The following is a 19,670-nucleotide window of genomic DNA, read 5'->3' on the forward strand; positions in this document are numbered from 1 at the left end:
TTATTAAATAATAAAACAGTAGATCAACGTGAAAATCACCACAGTTGTAGTCAGTGAGATGAAGAACAATATTCTGGTGGAATTTGCAGAAAACGATTTGATTTGATTTTTTTACGAATTTATTAAATATTGCTGTATAACAAGGTATACAGTATAGGACTTTGGCAGTTAATTATTAAATAATAAAACAGTAGAACAACGTGAAAATCACCACAGTGGTAGTCAATGAGATGTAGAACAATAATCTGGTGGAGTTTGCAGAAAACAATTAGATTTTATTTATTTTATTATGAATATTTTTTTTTAAAGTCTGCCGACACCAAGCGCATACACCTTGAGCCTACCACGCAACCTCATGTAGACGCGCAATATATTTTTAAGCGTAGATGGCGTGACCGCAGTGCTACAGACTGAGTGACATTAATTAACTACATGTAGGCTACTTATAGAGTTACGGTTAGGGTTTGGTTCAGGGTTAGTTACTTAACGTGGCTGATGTCACCTTAACATAAAGTGTTACCAAAAGTAGACTGAAAGTATACTTTCTTATTTTTAGATTAAAAGAAGTATAATAGTAGCACACTTGATTCAACTTTTTCGTGAGGGTTACCTAAACCTTTGAATGGTAGTGTATCACGATTTTCACTAATATATACATAGTTAGTGAGAATGACTTGAGAGACCAAAAACATCAGCTGTGGTTCCAATAATTTCTAAAATAACAATATTCCTAATACCGTAATATTGAGGTGTGGTCCAGAAAGAGAAAGGCGGATTCTGATTTCCGAGCCACAAGCCCCCCCTGCAGGAAGAAGACCGCAGTGCAGCACCCCGCCGCTCGGGGCGCTGAAGAGCAGCGGGATCCAGAAGGATCCGCACGAAGTCTCCAAGAGAGCCAGTGTTTTGAACGCGGAAGTCGAACGTTATTCTACTGTCGCCACCCGACAATGAATATGAATTAATCTGAGAGTTATTAGTTATGACTGTCAGCTAATTTACATAAAGCCAAGACGCTGCAATCAGTTTGTTTGGACTGAACAGAGAGTAAAAGCGAGATGTCAGACAGCGGCAGATCAGTTGCCCTGCTGTCATATGAGACACTTGTGCATGCGGTGGCAGGCGCAATGGTGAGAAAACACCATACTAAACACTGTAGCTTATATTTTATAAGTGTCTTTCCCAGGGATGTAATAATATTCTGAATGTGGGATGTTTGTTAAACTGTGTTTTATTGCCTTGAAGGGCAGTGTGACAGCAATGACAGTGTTTTTCCCTCTGGACACAGCCAGGATCAGACTTCAGGGTAAGCTATTTTCTTTGTTTTATATTTAAATGTAGCAAAGTAGTAACATCTAAATAAACATGGACATTATGAAATTTAAAACAATCCTAACAGAAAAATAACAATGTCATGGAAATTGTTTTAGTGAATAAAAACCTAGTTAGGCTATACTGTGCACACTAGAAATGTGTGTAGCCTATAGTATCTATCAATTGATTTTCAAAACTGTATCATATTTGATACGCAAAAATATAAAGCATTAACTATCATCATGATACAAAGTTTGCTGAAAAACCTGTTGCACAATCTACCACAAGCCTTCGTCTAATCGATCAGTTTTAGCAAGTAAAAAACCTTTTAGTGTAATTGTATAAAACATCCACTTTCAGCTCATGGTTTACACGTCTTTCGGCTGTGGAATCTTTACTGATTTTTATAAAGTAAACGCCAGAATACCTTTTATGTTGTTAATAATATTTCAAGATGAACACTCACTGTAACTGAAGAAACATAGCTTTACTTGATTATTCATACATCATTTTGGCGTTTGAGGAAGGTTTGTTTGTTCATCATTCCATCATCATTGCATTGCATTACATGTTTTAAAACCACAGAGCTTTGATCATAAAACTAAGCATTAAATATCACCTTACTAAGATTAAGAGATATAGTGACAACCAATATATATTATATATATGTGTGTGTGTGTATGCAAGTAGTCACTATACTCTCCTTGATTTACAAGCATCAGAATTTCATCTTACTTTTTGACCGTATAAGCCAAAATAATAAAATTTCTTCTTTTTTTTTTCCAGGCTCGAGTATGAGCACTTCATTCTCATATATCATACTAAATGAGCCATAAAAGCCTGATGTCTCAAATATGAGCACATGCAAAAATATTTTGTCAAAAGTTTTAATAAAACGTTCCATTAAAAAAAGTATAATGTGTGTATATATATATAATATAAGTTTAAGTATAAATGTTTCACGTGTCTCACCCTCTCAATAATGAAAAGGCATGAAGAATGATTATTTGACATTTGTCGTTGGTTTCAGTGGATGAGAACCGGAAGTCCCAGTCCACCCCCATTATCCTGGCTGAGATCGCGAAGGAGGAAGGCATGTGAGTTACTGTGTGTTCAGTGTTCGCGACAGATCATGACTCTTGACACAGTGCTGAGAGGGAACATTTAAAACATGCTGTGTTCAAAACCACTGGCTCAGTCACTTATTCACTTTATTCATTAAATTGAAAATGCCTCACATTATATATTGTTAAAAAGAAGGTGTGAGTGAGAACAAAGGAACTACTGCACAATTTGTTACATACATCCTTTTAAAGGTGCAGCAAGTGATTTCTGAGAAACACTGGAGAGAGAGATTGAGCCAATCCGCAGTAGGGGGCGTGTCCACTCATGATTGGAGAGGAGAGAGAGAGTGAGCCAATCCGCAGTAGGGGGCGTGTCCACTCATGATTGGAGAGGAGAGAGAGAGTGAGCCAATCCGCAGTAGGGGGCGTGTCCACTCATGATGGGAGAGGAGAGAGAGAGAGCCAATCAGCAGTAGGGGGCGTGTCCACTCATGATGGGAGAGGAGAGAGAGAGTGAGCCAATCAGCAGTAGGGGGCGTGTCCACTCATGATGGGAGAGGAGAGAGAGAGTGAGCCAATCCGCAGTAGGGGGCGTGTCCACTCATGATGGGAGAGGAGAGAGAGAGTGAGCCAATCCACAGTAGGGGGCGTGTCCACTCATGATGGGAGAGGAGAGAGAGAGTGAGCCAATCCGCAGTAGGGGGCGTGTCCACTCATGATGGGAGAGGAGAGAGAGAGTGAGCCAATCAGCAGTAGGGGGTAGGGGTGGGAATCTCTAGGCACCTCACGATTCGATTCGATTACGATTCAGAGGGCTGCGATTCGATGCTAAATCGATTATCAGAATCTTTTTTTTGTGTGTGTGTGACTATAAATACTTTGCTTTAAAAGTACAAAGTAATGACCCATAAAGAATTAACGTACAATATATTTTATTAACATTGCAAAGAACCAACAGGAAAATACATGTGTGTCTGAACTAGCAGCAGCATATTTGTAGTAAATTAATAATATAACAACGACCGGTAACGTTACAGCCGAGTGTTTTTCCTCCTCTGGCTGGAAACGTGTCATTTGGCTTCATGTGTCTTGTTTCCGAAATATTTTAGTTTTACTCTACAAAGCTTACAACTAGTGTGGCTCTTGTCCAGCTCCTTTCCCCCTTCAACTTCAGAAGCCAAAATATTTCCACACGTCAGCTTTTAACGAGGAGGGTGTTTGGATTTGGCGCTCAGCCATCGCGTCCGCGTCTGTTATGTGCACGCCACAGACGGTCCGGCCACTGCACTTCCGCGCTTCAGAGTTCCGTCTTTCGCGTTCCGTCAATATTACGTTATTATAAATATATATAAAATTTTTTTTTTTTTTTTTTTGAAAATCGATTTTTGACAATTGTGAATCGATTCAGAATCGTCCACGTCCGCATCGCGATGCATCTAAGAATCGATTTTTTCCCCCACCCCTAGTAGGGGGTGTGTCCACTCATGATGGGAGAGGAGAGAGAGAGTGAGCCAATCCGCAGTAGGGGGCGTGTCCACTCATGATGGGAGAGGAGAGAGAGAGTGAGCCAATCCACAGTAGGGGGCGTGTCCACTCATGATGGGAGAGGAGAGAGAGAGTGAGCCAATCAGCAGTAGGGGGCGTGTCCACTCATGATGGGAGAGGAGAGAGAGAGTGAGCCAATCCGCAGTAGGGGGCGTGTCCACTCATGATGGGAGAGGAGAGAGAGTGAGCCAATCAGCAGTAGGGGGCGTGTCCACTCATGATGGGAGAGGAGAGAGAGAGTGAGCCAATCCGCAGTAGGGGGCGTGTCCACTCATGATGGGAGAGGAGAGAGAGAGTGAGCCAATCAGTAGTAGGGGGCGTGTCCACTCTTGAAGGGAGAGGAGAGAGAGAGTGAGCCTATCAGCAGTAGGGGGCGTGTCCACTCATGATGGGAGAGGAGAGAGAGTGAGCCAATCAGCAGTAGGGGGCGTGTCCACTCATGATGGGAGAGGAGAGAGAGAGTGAGCCAATCCGCAGTAGGGGGCGTGTCCACTCATGATGGGAGAGGAGAGAGAGAGTGAGCCAATCAGCAGTAGGGGGCGTGTCCACTCATGATGGGAGAGAAGAGAGAGAGTGAGCCTATCAGCAGTAGGGGGCGTGTCCACTCATGATGGGAGAGGAGAGAGAGTGAGCCAATCAGCAGTAGGGGGCGTGTCCACTCATGATGGGAGAGGAGAGAGAGTGAGCCAATCAGCAGTAGGGGGCGTGTCCACTCTTGATGGGAGAGGAGAGAGAATGAGCAAGACTGTAGAAAGAGAGATGACTGAGAGACATTACAAAAGAGAAAAGCTCAGAGGAATATCACTGGGAAAAAAAAGGGATTAAGATCAGGCAAGAGCTTTAGGACCCGCATTAATATTAGAAAAGCTTTCCAGCACTGGAGAGACCCAGGCGGGAAGGCCTGAAAACAGACGCCGGTGTTGTGTTGTTTCTGATGTGCTGTTGTTGTAATGTGAGCTCTAGTAACAGGACAGTTTTGAGTGTCATTGGGGTGTTTATTTGGGTTGATTTCAAATATCAACAGTGTTTCTCTGAAATCGCTCACTGCACCGTTAAACCACATATGAACGTCCTTGGAATTAGGTTTGGAAAAAACAAAACAAAAGTCCATTTCATGTGGTCAGACCGTCAGACTTTGAGTTGGATATGCCAGGCTGCTTATTTCAAGATGTCATTTCATTGTGTTGCAGATTGTCTCTGTATCGAGGCTGGTTTCCGGTCATTTCTAGCCTGTGCTGCTCTAACTTTGTTTACTTCTACACATTCAACACCCTGAAGAGAGTGATGGTCTCGGACCGGCCCAAGCCTGCCACAGATTTGCTCATGGGCTTCATATCAGGTACTGAAATGTTGTGCTGAACCCTCTCAGTTGATCTCCTTATCTCAGTTTCACAGTGTTTCACTCTCACCACCATGTTTCTTTTGCTATTACCGGGGTGTTCTGGTAGAGCTGCGCGATTAATCGCAATTAGTGCGATTATCAGAGATAGCAAAGGCTGGGATTTAATAAATAAATGAGCTGCGTATTTCAGAGTAAAAGGCTCCCTGCGGTTATCCGTCAAAATAAAGGTTTGATGGTTTACTGCTGGAAAATGAATAAATACTTAAATATTAGTATTATAATTTCCCAGTTGTAATCAATGTTGTTATTGTAAACTAAAACATTTCTGTTAAATTAAATAATGCTGAAATTATTTCAAATAGAAATATTAGTTGAAAACCTTCAAACGGAAATTAGTAATGTTGCCGTGGCAATAAACTAAGTTTAAGCTGAAACACTACATTTATAATCTAGAAATAAATAGAACCTAAAACTGAAATTAAAATAAATTAAACCTAAATAGCAATATTTGAAACTATTTCAATATTTGAAAATGAAACTAAAATTCACATGAAAAGCAAAAATGTGATTTAAAAAGGTTAAAAAGAACTATAATAAAATAAAAGTTAAATAACACTTGTTGTAATGTAAAATAAAATTATTACATTATTTTTCTTAAGTACTTTTATTTTACACTGAAATATACAATTTATTTTGATTTTATTTAGTACATTTTATATAATATTAATTATTAGAATTATTATTATATTGCCATATTGATACAATATAAAAAAAAAAAATACAAATGTTTAAATCACTTTTGTAATTTTTATCCGACATATCGCAATTCGCTTTTTTCTCCTCCACATCGTGCAGCACTGGTTGGGTCTATGTCGTTACTTCTCAATGCTATTTTGACATTGTAAATATTAATGTTACCTGTAAGCAATTAACACCTAATCAGTCATTGATGTGATAATGTCCACTCTCTTCTTCTCCCTGTTGTTTAATGTCATGATGTAGGCGCTGTTAATGTGCTCCTGACGACTCCCATGTGGGTGGTGAACACACGACTGAAGCTTCAGGGGGCAAAGTTCAGGAACGAAGAGCTCCATCAGACCCACTATAAGGGCATATTTGGTCAGAACCGCTCACACACTCATTTATCTGATGGTTTAAACTCTAAACCAATGTTCAGTAAATCACATTTGTTAGTAAAGAAAGCATCTTCCTCTCAAATATAAAGCTTGATCTGATCATCTTTTGTGATATTCATGCTGCACTTAATTTTAGATCTCTAGGCTCTATGATTCAGAGGTTGGGAGTAAGTCACTAAATGCAGGTCTCAAGTCAAGTCCAAGTCTTAACATTGCAAGTCAAAGTCAAGTCAAGTCAAGTCATTCTGTTGTAAGGGTCAAGTCAAGTCAAGTCATACTCTTTGTCAAGTCAAGTCAAGTTGCAACTTAGTCATCAAGTCATACCAAGTCGCACACAGGCTAGTTTTACACATTTTTTAACTCTGGGACTTTTACTACTTATTTAGACACAGAGGGCTAATGGGTTACAAAAATAAATAAATTAACTTGTGTGTAATAAATAAAATATCATTAAGAAGCACTTTAAATGCTCTAAAAAATAATAATTAAATGAACACAAGTAATCAAGAATTAATAAAACTTTCCCATCTTGTAAAAAAAAAAAAAAAAGAAAGATATTGCATTCTAAATTAGTAGCCTACTGTATGCCAACGTTTGTATGTTCTTACTCTAAATATCCAGGTGATTTGATCCCATAACACAAAATATTATATGGAAATTTTAAGAAAACAAATCTAGTCATTTAAATTATTTAAACCCGACTATTTTTTAATGCGTGGGTCGTCATAACTGACGTTGTCGACTACTTTCTAAATTACTTTCTCCCGCCCGCAACATTTATGTTTTGTCCCGCTCCCGCCCGCAAAAAGACTTTTTTTCTGTACCTCCAAATACTTTCAAGTTAGCTTTGTTGGTACTTGGTATATGAACACCCAAAAAAATTGGGGACAGGATTTGAATAGTCTAAGTGGTTGTAAAAAAAATAGTCACACTCAGGACCTTCGGGTCCAAATGGACCCGCATAGGAAATGAATGGGAAATTGGCAAAAATGTGAAAATACAGAGTTTTTTTGTGCGTACAATCTACAAATCAGCCACGATCCAGAAAAAAAGCACACAACAGTGAAGGGGTGAATCTATAAAACATCAAGAGTGCAAAACAGACACAGCCACACACACACACACACACACACAAACACACTTTTATACACGTAAACACTAATAAATTCAGATTACATATGTGTTTTGAATTTTTAAAATGCGCAGTTTGTCCACCAGATGGCATCCATCTCATTTCAAAAATTGCTTTCATGAGGCCTAGGCTTGACTCTAAAATGAAATACAGCTTAAAAAAAAAAAAAAAAAAAAAAAAAAATTTAATTGCAATAAATTATTGCATAAATATTAATTATAAATCATAAAATTATCTCAAAACACCAAAAAAGAAAAGAAAAAATATTATAAAAAACAAGTAAAAAAAAAAAAAAGATGATTTTTTTATATATATATTAATCCCACCCTTCCGGACCATTTGGACCCGAAGGTCCTGAGTGTGACTCTGAAATGAAGGACCCCAGAGGGTTAATAATTCTTAAAAAGCTGACATCAGTTCATCGCGATCTCACACATATTATTATCAATGAAGCTTTCATAATATCTACACTTTGTTTGTTATAATTCGAGGATTTGCCAGCATACAGAATTCAGCACTGAATAAAAAGTCGTTTTGAGCGATGAGGGAAGTCTATCTTAAATGCTTCTGATTGGCCATTGCGTTCAAGAAATCAACACGTATGTCTGTGATTGGCTACATCGCTCAACGCTGCAGACATGTTAGAAATAGAAACTCTGCCTGTAAACCATTTCTATTTTGTTTTAGTTTTTCTTATTGCTTTTCTGCAACAGATGAATAAAAATGTATTAGTTTTTGTTTTATTCATAGATATTTCTAGTTTGCGGGAGTCCCGCGAATCGTTTTATTCTCCCTCAACCCGAACACACAGAGTGAGTGCATTACCGCCCACGGTCCCTCTTATGACGTATAAAAATTATCACAATAATTGAAATTTTTTTTTTTTTCACAAGTCATTTCAAGTAAATAGTCACAAGTCCGAGTCAAGTCTAAAGTCAAGTCGAGTCTTTTCAGAGATCTAGTCAAGTAAGTCTCAAGTCCAGAAAATTGCGACTCGAGTCTCCCACCTCTGCTATGATTTCTGCAGTGTGAAAAACGCATTGAAACTGTGGGATCCAGTCAAATACAATGGAATTTACAGTATAATGTGAAATGTGTCAGAATTAGCCAATTTTAGATGAATAAATCAAAGGAAGGGCTGTGTGACGCTCTTCCGTCTCACTATATAAGGTCATGAACACGTGAACTTCATCTGCATCGTCTTCACGACAACCCTTCAAAATAAAAGTTCACTTGAAATTGTGACAGAAATATATTAGTAATGGACAGTAAAATGTACTTCTCAAACTATTAATAATAGCATTATTACAATTTATTTTATGGAATATGACACAATTTTCTCCCATGTTTTCATTTTAAAACATGGAACATTTTATTTACAGTAAATCTCTTGTGCAGCATTTTGTTATAGTTCCATTTGTATTTGATTACAATTTAAAAGATTAACACAATTTTTACATCCAGAAAGATTAAAACAGACATTTCAACGGGCCTTATAAAAATATAATTAAAAATTGAATTTAAAGTTTTAACGAATTAGATAATTTGGGAAAATTTAAATGTAAGTTGGGAAAAATGATTTAATTGTGGCCTGAAATGTTATTTTTGCTAAACTTTTAATGAATTGTTGTTAAATGGTACAAGTTTAATGATTTCAATTAATTAGATATGATTTTTGATCACTAACATTTATTTGAACCATTAAAATGTAATACAGAAACATTCAAATAAATAATTAAAAAATAAAACGTTATTTTTTGGGGGGGGGGGGGGGGGGAATGGGAATGGGATGAACAAAAAATATTTACAAAAAAATAAAATAATACAACTATTAATTGTCAATTTTGAGATTTGTGTCAACCAATTAGAGTCAAGAATTCAAAAACGCAGTGGTGTAAAGCAATAATATCAGCAATAAGAAATATAGTTCCACCAATAAATCCGATCATTTTGTGGTTCTCCTCTCACAGATGCCTTCTCCCAGATAATATCCAGCGAGGGAGTGGGAGCGCTGTGGAACGGGACGCTGCCGTCTCTCGTGCTGGTGTTCAACCCCGCTGTGCAGTTCATGTTCTACGAGGCTATGAAACGAAGAGCGGGACGTGGAGGCAGGAAGGTGTGCGGGACAGAGAAATGCCATCATTCATTTATCAGTTTGTGGAATAACTCCAATGTTTGATGTTTCTGTGCAGATATCATCCCTTGAGATCTTTCTCATCGGTGCCATCGCCAAAGCTGTTGCAACATCTGCAACGTATCCCCTGCAAACGGTGCAGGCCATTCTGAGGGTAATATCACCAATATGACTGCATTAAAGTGCTCCTGTTATGCTTTTTCGGATAGTATCTGTCATGCCGGTGTAATGTAGCTGTTTGTGAATGGAAAGTGCAGATAAATTGAGTTATTGTCTCCCAAAAGAAAGAAGCAATTCTGCCTATGTAGGTTTGTAACAGATTTGCATAATGCCAGTCTATGTTCTTCATTGGCTTTAGTGGTTTTCGACCTTGAATATATATATACACTCACCTAAAGGATTGTTAGGAACAATTATCTAATCAACCAATCACATGGCAGTTGCTTCAATGCATTTAGGGGTGTGGTCCTGGTCAAGACAATCTCCTGAACTCCAAACTGAATGTCAGAATGGGAAAGAAAGGTGATTTAAGCAATTTTGAGCGTGGCATGGTTGTTGGTGCCAGACGGGCCGGTCTGAGTATTTCACAATCTGCTCAGTTACTGGGATTTTCACGCACAACCATTTCTAGGGTTTACAAAGAATGGTGTGAAAAGGGAAAAACATCCAGTATGCGGCAGTCCTGTGGGCGAAAATGCCTTGTTGATGCTAGAGGTCAGAGGAGAATGGGCCGACTGATTCAAGCTGATAGAAGAGCAACTTTGAAATATCCACTCGTTACAACCGAGGTATGCAGCAAAGCATTTGTGAAGCCACAACACGCACAACCTTGAGGCGGATGGGCTACAACAGCAGAAGACCCCACCGGGTACCACTCATCTCCACTACAAATAGGAAAAAGAGGCTACAATTTGCAAGAGCTCACCAAAATTGGACATTTGAAGATTGGAAAAATGTTGCCTGGTCTGATGAGTCTCGATTTCTGCTGAGACATTCAGATGGTAGAGTCAGAATTTGGCGTAAACAGAATGAGAACATGGATCCATCATGCCTTGTTACCACTGTGCAGGCTGGTGGTGGTGGTGTAATGGTGTGGGGGATGTTTTCTTGGCACACTTTAGGCCCCTTAGTGCCAATTGGGCATCGTTTAAATGCCACGGCCTACCTGAGCATTGTTTCTGACCATGTCCATCCCTTTATGGCCACCATGTACCCATCCTCTGATGGCTACTTCCAGCAGGATAATGCACCATGTCACAAAGCTCGAATCATTTCAAATTGGCTTCTTGAACATGACAATGAGTTCACTGTTCTAAAATGGCCCCCACGGTCACCAAATCTCAACCCAATAGAGCATCTTTGGGATGTGGTGGAACGGGAGCTTCGTGCCCTGGATGTGCATCCCACAAATCTCCATCAACTGCAAGATGCTATCCTATCAATATGGGCCAACGTTTCTAAAGAATGCTTTCAGCACCTTGTTGAATCAATGCCACGTAGAATTAAGGCAGTTCTGAAGGCTAAAGGGGGTCAAACACAGTATTAGTATGGTGTTCCTAATAATCCTTTAGGTGAGTGTATATAAGTTTATTGAATAGGACAAACCCCTTGAGATGAACCATCTCGTTTTCGAGGGGGTCCTAATTTATAATACAACACAGAACAAGGGACAAATCAAACACGTTACAATGAAATAATAAGACATAAACAATACCACAATCAACACACTTCAAAAAAAAAAAAAAAAATTTAGGTGAATATCAAGTGATAGCCACACAGAGGCTGTGAACAAATACTTGCCAGCAAAAACATAACATAGAATAAAGAATATAGTGACTTTTAAATTATAAACAGATACATTGAATGCATGTAAACCTATTGTAGGAGACTCCAAAACAACTTTAGGAACTATTGAACTGGCATAATAGGGGCACTTGATGCTGGTAGACACAGTGTTACTCATTTTAAAGCAGTCATCGTGTGAAATGTTTCCCGTTGCTCTGCAGTTTGGCCAGTATAAATCAGATGGTAAAGGGGGTCTAGTGGGCAGCCTGAGGAACGTGGCGTCTTTGCTCATGGACCGGATCAAGTAAGTCAACTGCAGTTTAATGCTCCGTTTCAGGAATACTGCTTATCACTCAGGGTTATTATAGGGAACTAAAGCATTTCTCTTACTTGAAATAAAATAAAAGTTAACTAAATATATATGTGTATATATATAGGTGAAACTCGAAAAATTAGAATATCGTGCAAAAGTTCATTTATTTCAGTAATTCAACTTAAAAGGTGAAACTAATATATTATATAGACTCATTACATGCAAAGTGAGATATTTCAAGCCTTTATTTGTTATAATTGTGATGATTATGGCTTACAGCTTATGAAAACCTTTTCACAATATTCTAATTTTGAATTTTGGGTTTTTATAAGCCATAATCATCAAAATTATAACAAATAAAGGCTCGAAATATCTCACTTTGCATGTAATGAGTCTATATAATATATTAGTTTCACCTTTTAAGTTGAATTACTGAAATAAATGAACTTGTATTCTAATTATTCTAGATATTCTAATTTTTCAAGTTTCACCATATATATGTGTGTGTATCTAGTTGCCAAGGAATTATTTCTCATTTTCATTTAGTTAAACCTAAATTACGTAAAACTAAAACTGAAATTAAAATGAATGAAAGCTATATAGACATATTAAAAGAACACAATTTACTAAATTTCATTGGTAAATGAAAACATTCAAATTAAAAGAATATTGAAAAAATATATTTCAGACTATTAATAAAAACTTTTTTTTCCCAATATACATATTGAATATGTACACTACCAGTCAAAAGTTTTGGATCGGTACGATTTTTAATGTTTTTAAAAGAAGTCTCTTCTGCTCACCAAGTCTGCATTTATTTGATTAAAAAAAAAACCCAGTAATATTGTGAAATATTATGACAATTTAAAATAACTGTTGTAATATATTTTAAAATATAATTTATTCCTGTGATCAAAGCTGAATTTTCAGCATCATCACTCCAGTCTTCAGTGTCACATGATCCTTCAGAAATCACTATAATATGATGATTTGATGCTTAAGAAACATTTATTATTATTATCAGTGTCGAAAACAGTTGTGGACAATTTTATTCAGGATTCTTTGATGAATAGAAAGTTCAAAAGAACAGCATTTATTTGAAATAGAATCTTTTGTAACATTATAAATGTCTTTACTGTAACTTTTGATCAAATAAATAAATCTCTTACTGACCCCACACTTTTGAACGGTAGTGTATAATGTACAAAATAAATAATCAGAAATGTTTCCTGATCATATCTGAATGATTTGACACTGAAGACTGGAGTAATGATGCTGAAAATACGTTTAGGAATAAATACGTTTACATGCAACCAGATAATCCGTTAGTAATCGGATTGACGGCTCAACCGGACTGAAAAGCCTTCATGTAAACACCCTAATCGATCCGATTGAGCTCGATCCGAATTAAATCTCGATCCGATTGAAAGGGCTGGTTCATTCCTTTTCTAATCCGATCGAGAGAACATGTATACACTTGATCGGATTGAAAACTGAAAAGACTGCGCATGTGACGTGGAAATAGCGTAATGACGCGCTGAACGAGCTGTTCTTCCTGTTGAAGAAAGTGTCTTATAAATGAGTGTCCCGTCATCCTAAAATTCTCCTTTCACTCAGCGTCTGTGAAGTGAAGCAGGACATCGTCCCACCAGTCCTGGTTTCAGACTCTCATCCACAGACGACTGGTTTTGGGCATTTGTACTGCGTGATAAATATAAGCAGCGACACAACGGTTCATATGCTCATAGTCTCCAAATTATGACCAGAAATGGATAAATATGAAGTCTGCTGTTTAAAACAAATAAAGAACCAATGTAGGAGAATGGTTATTATGTGCAAACAGCGGGAAAATCTGTGTATTCGTGCAGTGTCATCAACCCGATCACATGTGTAGGGTTGTGTAAACACTACGTTCGGCTTCAACTCAGTCCGATTGGAGCAAAAGTTGTGCATGTAAGCAGCCATTTTAACATATATAACAATAGAAAAGTTATTTTAAATTATAATATTTAATTTACATAACATTTTTGATCAAATAAATGAGCAGAGGAGACTCTTTCATAAACATTAAAAATAAATTAAATCTAAAATTAATGAAAACTATATAGACATATTATAAAAAGACAATTTAAAGGAAAATCATTCAAATGAAAAAATATAACAAAAAACTCATTCAGACTTAAAGGTACAATATGTAGGAATTTTTCGCCACAAGTGGGCGCAGTTACCAACAATAACAAAGGCGAAGCTTGGTGACGCTATGAGGGAGAGTTGAACGATGGGAGATGTCGTTTTCACCATCCAGAGATGTTATGGAATTAATGGATCATGATCACGGATGAGGTACTTTATTTGTTTTTGTATTACCTGTACGTCTGATCGCAATATTTTATGTCACCATAATGAACTAACTGCAAGGAACGCGAAATGTTATGCTATATTATCCGGTTACAGCTATTTGTCAAATGATTTGTTGGGTTAATGCTGCGCAGTTTTACGTGTTCAAACCAATTGTTCTCAAAGTAAATTTGTTTGCAAGTAATGGCTAAATATTGTTTAACAACACATATCTGATTGTATTTAATTGCACTGCCATATTCTCAGTCAAAACACAAGTGATAAAAAGCATTACCAAAGTACAAAGAGCAATATAACTGTGAATTTTCATCAGCATAACGATCACTTGATAGTTTTTGAGGTGAGTCAACATATGCATAATGATTGATCTGTCACCTCATAAAGGCGTATGTATCTCGCATTGTTTATAAGTGATATTATTGACAGTTGCATGTGTTGCAAGGAAACACAGATAAATGCTTTTGTTTTATGTACATTTGCTCACCTGTCTAATAACGTACAGGTCCTTCTAAAAAAATTAGCATATTGTGATAAAGTTCATTATTTTCCATAATGTAATGATAAAAATTAAACTTTCATATATTTTAGATTCATTGCACACCAACTGAAATATTTCAGGTCTTTTATTGTTTTAATTAGGGATGCACCGAATCCAGGATTCGGATTCGGATTCGGCCGAATATTGGGATTTTTAACGGGGTTCGGTTTCTGCCGAACCTCAGAATTTTTTTCCACCGAACCGAACCCTAGGCTTGCACTACGCGCGCTACGTCGAAGTCACCGATCAGTGAATGACATCAAAGTACCGCGTGAACGAATAGAGAGCAGACGGCTCCATGCTTTTGAATTGCTCTCGCGGGACTTTGATGTCATAAACTCATCTGTCTGTGCAGCGCCGGTTCAAGTCGAACAACCCTGTAGTGTAACGCGTTGTGTCAGGAAGAAAAATAGGGATAGCTCACAGCTAAAGTTATTGCAGAGGCCAGACAGACTCACGGAGGCGATTGGCATCTCACAACTCGCACTTTATTCCACAATCGAACTTGTGTAACTGTCTGTCACACGTTCTACCGTCCACAGCGTTACTTAACAAAATAAGGTAAAAATGAGCATCAAACAGAAATAACCCGCATACATATTGCATGTGTTCGAGGCGCACGGCACATACGGCGCGCAGTTCTTAAAGGGGCCACACCTTATTTCCACTCGTTACAGAAGGTGGACCGTTCGAATGCAGTAGGCTGTGAGAAAGTGAAAATGGAACTCGTGAGCAGAAAAAGTGTTGTTTGGCAGTACTTTCAGTGAAAGAAGGCAATTCAAGTCGAGCTACATGTTCAATTTGCAATGCCGATTTGTCTCATGGTGGCAAGGACTCTAAATAGGCTACACAACATCGCCGCTGTTAAAATGCATAATGTTGCTTATTCTTTTTTTTTTTTTTTACAGTTATAAAAGTAAAAGTAGTGTTTATTATTTACAGTAATAAAATAAAATGAAAAATCCACTTTGTTTACTTCATTAATGTGTTTACTGTGTTAATGGACTGAGGATGAGAGTAGGATTCGGTATTCGGTTTCGGATTCGGCAGAATCTTAACCAGTGGATTGGGTATTCGGCCGAACCCCACAAATCTGGATTCGGTGCATCCCTAGTTTTAATACTGATAATTTTGGCATACAGCTCATGAAAACCCAAAATTCCTGTCTCAAAAAATTAGCATATCATGAAAAGGGTCTCTAAACAAGCTATTAACCTAATCATCTGAATCAACTAATTAACTCTAAACACCTGCAAAAGATTCCTGAGGCTTTTAAAAACTCCCAGCCTGTTTCATTACTCAAAACCGCAATCATGGGTAAGACTGCCGACCTGACTGCTGTCCAGAAGGCCATCATTGACACCCTCAAGCAAGAGGGTAAGACAGAAAGAAATTTCTGAACAAATAGGCTGTTCCCAGAGTGCTGTATCAAGGCACCTCAGTGGGAAGGAAAAAAAGTGTGGCAAAAAACGCTGCACAACGAGAAGAGGTGACCGGACCCTGAGGAAGATTGTGGAGAAGGACCGATTCCAGACCTCGGGGGACCTGCGGAAGCAGTGGACTGAGTCTGGAGTAGAAACATCCAGAGCCACCGTGCACAGGCGTGTGCAGGAAATGGGCTCCAGGTGCCGCATTCCCCAGGTCAAGCCACTTTTGAACCAGAAACAGCGGCAGAAGCGCCTGACCTGGGCTACAGAGAAGCAGCACTGGACTGTTGCTCAGTTTTGCATGTCATTTGGAAATCAAGGTGCCAGAGTCTGGAGGAAGACTGGGGAGAAGGAAATGGCAAAATGCCTGAAGTCCAGTGTCAAGTACCCACAGTCAGTGATGGTCTGGGGTGCCATGTCAGCTGCTGGTGTTGGTGCACTGTGTTTTATCAAGGGCAGGGTCAATGCAGCTAGCTATCAGGAGATTTTGGAGCACTTCATGCTTCCATCTGCTGAAAAGCTTTATGGAGATGAAGATTTCATTTTTCAGCATGACCTGGCACCTGCTCACAGTGCCAAAACCACTGGTAAATGGTTTACTGACCATGGTATTACTGTGCTCAATTGGCCTGCCAGCTCTCCTGACCTGAACCCCATAGAGAATCTGTGGGATATTGTGAAGAGAAAGTTGAGAGACGCAAGACCCAACACTCTGGATGAGCTTAAGGCCGCTATCGAAGCATCCTGGGCCTCCATAACACCTCAGCAGTGCCACAGGCTGATTGCCTCCATGCCACGCCGCATTGAAGCATCATTTCTGCAAAAGGATTCCCGACCAAGTATTGACTATTGAGTGCATAACTGAACATAATTATTTGAAGGTTGACTTTTTTTTTTTTGTATTAAAAACACTTATTTTATTGGTCGGATGAAATATGCTAATTTTTTGAGACAGGAATTTTGGGTTTTCATGAGCTGTATGCCAAAATCATCAGTATTAAAACAATAAAAGACCTGAAATATTTCAGTTGGTGTGCAATGAATCTAAAATATATGAAAGTTTAATTTTTTTCATTACATTATGAAAAATAATTACCTTTATCACAATATGCTAATTTTTTGAGAAGGACCTGTATATGCAAGAGCAGTGTTGCTCCAAGTTAGTCGCGGACGTGGAGCTCTCGGCATCTGGAAAACGCCACGCTGATATTGATCCTCATTTTAGTTCTCCTTGTTTGTCCCAAAGTCTCCTTGCCATGGTCCATAATGTTTGAACGAAACCACAACAGCGTGCAGCTAAACGTTACGCACTACGCAGTTGTCCGCGTCTGTCGCCATGGTTACGTCGTGCTATGGCAGTACGAGCGGAAACCGAGGAAAGCGTGGATATTGCGTCATTGACAGGCGACATTTTTGTCCGGGACGGCCACTTATTTAAAATGGGAATTTTTCTGAAATAAAAAATCTTTGGAGACTTTTGGGATATATATCACACCGTGCAAGTGATTTTTGGATATTTTATTTCAAAATTCCTACATATTGTACCTTTAATAATAACTGTAATAATAATTGTTATCAACCAGTATTGATTTTTTAATTACTAATATTGAATATGTATATGTTGATATGTTTGCTCAATTCTGCCTGTTTTTACACTTACATTTACTTTGCCAATTAATCTCAATTAAACTCAATTAATTTTTAAAAACATATTTTAGCGCAGCTCAAAATGAAAATCTCATTCAATTGGTTAATTTATAGTTTTTTTTTTAAATAATGATGTATAATGCTTAGCATTAAAAAAATAATAATTCAAACACCTTCCATTTATTGGTCACCAGCCATAACATCAACACACTGACTGGTTTAAGGAGCAGAATAGTATTTTATATTGTGATGTCTGCAGTGTGCCGGCTGGAGTCTGAGCCGTGTCCTCCGTCCTCTGTGTACAGGAGACATGGGCCGCTGGGCTTGTATAAAGGCCTGGAGGCGAAGCTGCTGCAGACGGTGCTGACGGCGGCCCTCATGTTAGTGGTGTACGAGAAGATCACCGGCGCCACCTTCAAACTCATGGGCCTTCAGAGGAAACTCGAGCACTGAGACACCGTAGCCTTCATTCATGACTACCTCTCTAACACACACCCTCAGGAGGAGCTCCACATATCCCATCAGCCACTGCTCCACGAGCATGATTCAGTCCCGCCTTAACACAGGTCAGTTTAAAGCAAGAAAAAAGGCTTTGGTTTTTAACGTTGCTTTAAAAAAAAAAAAAAAGTTTACATGATTACATGACATCTTTTATAACGTCTTAACCCAAAGCAAATCCTGCCGTTCGGTTATGAGTGTTTCTGAATTTAAAGGTGATGGTTAAGAGCAAAATTAAAATCCTGTCATTTACTCACTCTGATGTCATGCCAAACCAGTACTAAAACTAAGGACCCTTTTCACATCTCCGGGGCTCTCAGAAGTGGATGTCGTCATAGTCAGGTGAACGTCTGTACAGGAGGCGACGGCAAATATATTAGCCTATTATAGCTTGCCTACAACTCTCCAAAAGAGGGAAAACATACTGAGATGTTACGTTGGTCAAAAAAAAGAGTAAGATGTCGAATTTGCCGTTGTGTTATGAACACCCGCACAGCAGCGTTTAACTGCCAAGGTATTAATATAACTAATACCTTAAACTAAATAAGCTAATTTGCATATTCATAGAACCGCGTATACTAAATGAGGCAAGTGTGTAGAGTTACATTCAAGCTACTTCCAAGGAAAAAAATATTTAAATATGTAATTTCGGTGATCAAAGATGAGTTTTAAGGGATACAATTATTGACGACTTTTACAAATTTAAAATATGAAAAATCTTTATTGGATATTGATAGCTAATGCATCATCACAGTCTGTGAAAATAAACTTGTTTTGTTGATTGAAATAAGGCTGAAATAAAATAAAAAAATCAGATGAAAAGGTTAAAAAGGCAACTAACGCTAGCATTAAGTGCTGAAATTCAATTAAAACTTAGAAATAAAGCTAAATAGAAATAAAAAAAAGACAAAATCACGTAACAAAATTACCAAAACTAATAGTATAAAAAGTAACGTGGTTCCAAACCCATATGATTTTTCTCTTTTGCGTAACATGAAAGATGTTTCTCAGAACGTCCAAGCTTTTATAGGAAAATCCGACATCATTTATTTAAAGAAAATACATGTCCCGGGTGTATGGAAGAGCCTGAAATCTACATCAATATTCTTCCCCTCCACTGCAGTTCTCAATTATGGATTGACATCAGGCTAGTTTAAATGTGAGAGCTATGGCGGACAGCAATATACAAACCTGCTTTATGAGTTCAGAAGACCTCGAATGTAACTTTTAGGGATTAGTTTTAGTATAAAAAGAGCAGCGTGATCATTCGTCAGAATAAGAATAGGAGTTTGTAAGTACATTAGGGTGAGTAAATGATGACAGAGTTTTCCATTTTGAGAGAAATTTGTCTAACAGTAGACAAGAGTGGGTAACTGGAAAGTGTGTGAACGTTTGAAGAGACATCTGCCATGTGAATAGAGATGTATTAATAATACCTTT

At 38.1% G+C, this 19,670-nt stretch overlaps 1 protein-coding gene across 1 annotated transcript; it reads left to right on the top strand.

Annotated features, from left to right (window-relative positions):
• Positions 1-922: 922 nt before the first annotated feature.
• Positions 923-18,323, top strand: slc25a17l (solute carrier family 25 member 17-like). The gene is made up of 9 exons (XM_056251331.1): positions 923-1,127; positions 1,243-1,303; positions 2,342-2,408; positions 5,111-5,259; positions 6,265-6,381; positions 9,501-9,646; positions 9,723-9,818; positions 11,671-11,753; positions 18,038-18,323. The coding sequence occupies exons 1-9, from the start codon at positions 1,056-1,058 to the stop codon at positions 18,183-18,185; spliced, it is 939 nt and encodes a 312-aa protein (XP_056107306.1). The 5' UTR covers positions 923-1,055; the 3' UTR covers positions 18,186-18,323.
• Positions 18,324-19,670: the final 1,347 nt, after the last annotated feature.

The sequence above is a fragment of the Rhinichthys klamathensis genome, unplaced genomic scaffold, assembly GCF_029890125.1.
Source record: "Rhinichthys klamathensis goyatoka isolate OS25496 unplaced genomic scaffold, OSU_Roscu_1.1 h1tg000004l_1, whole genome shotgun sequence".
Classification (NCBI taxonomy): Eukaryota; Metazoa; Chordata; class Actinopteri; order Cypriniformes; family Leuciscidae; genus Rhinichthys; species Rhinichthys klamathensis.

Excerpts from the sequence above, each read along its gene's own strand:
- slc25a17l (XM_056251331.1), top strand. The coding sequence starts at position 1,056 with ATGTCAGACAGCGGCAGATCAGTTGCCCTGCTGTCATATGAGACACTT. Across the intron at positions 1,304-2,341 it reads AGCCAGGATCAGACTTCAGG|TGGATGAGAACCGGAAGTCC; the intron begins GTAAGCTATTTT and ends CGTTGGTTTCAG. Across the intron at positions 9,819-11,670 it reads CGGTGCAGGCCATTCTGAGG|TTTGGCCAGTATAAATCAGA; the intron begins GTAATATCACCA and ends GTTGCTCTGCAG.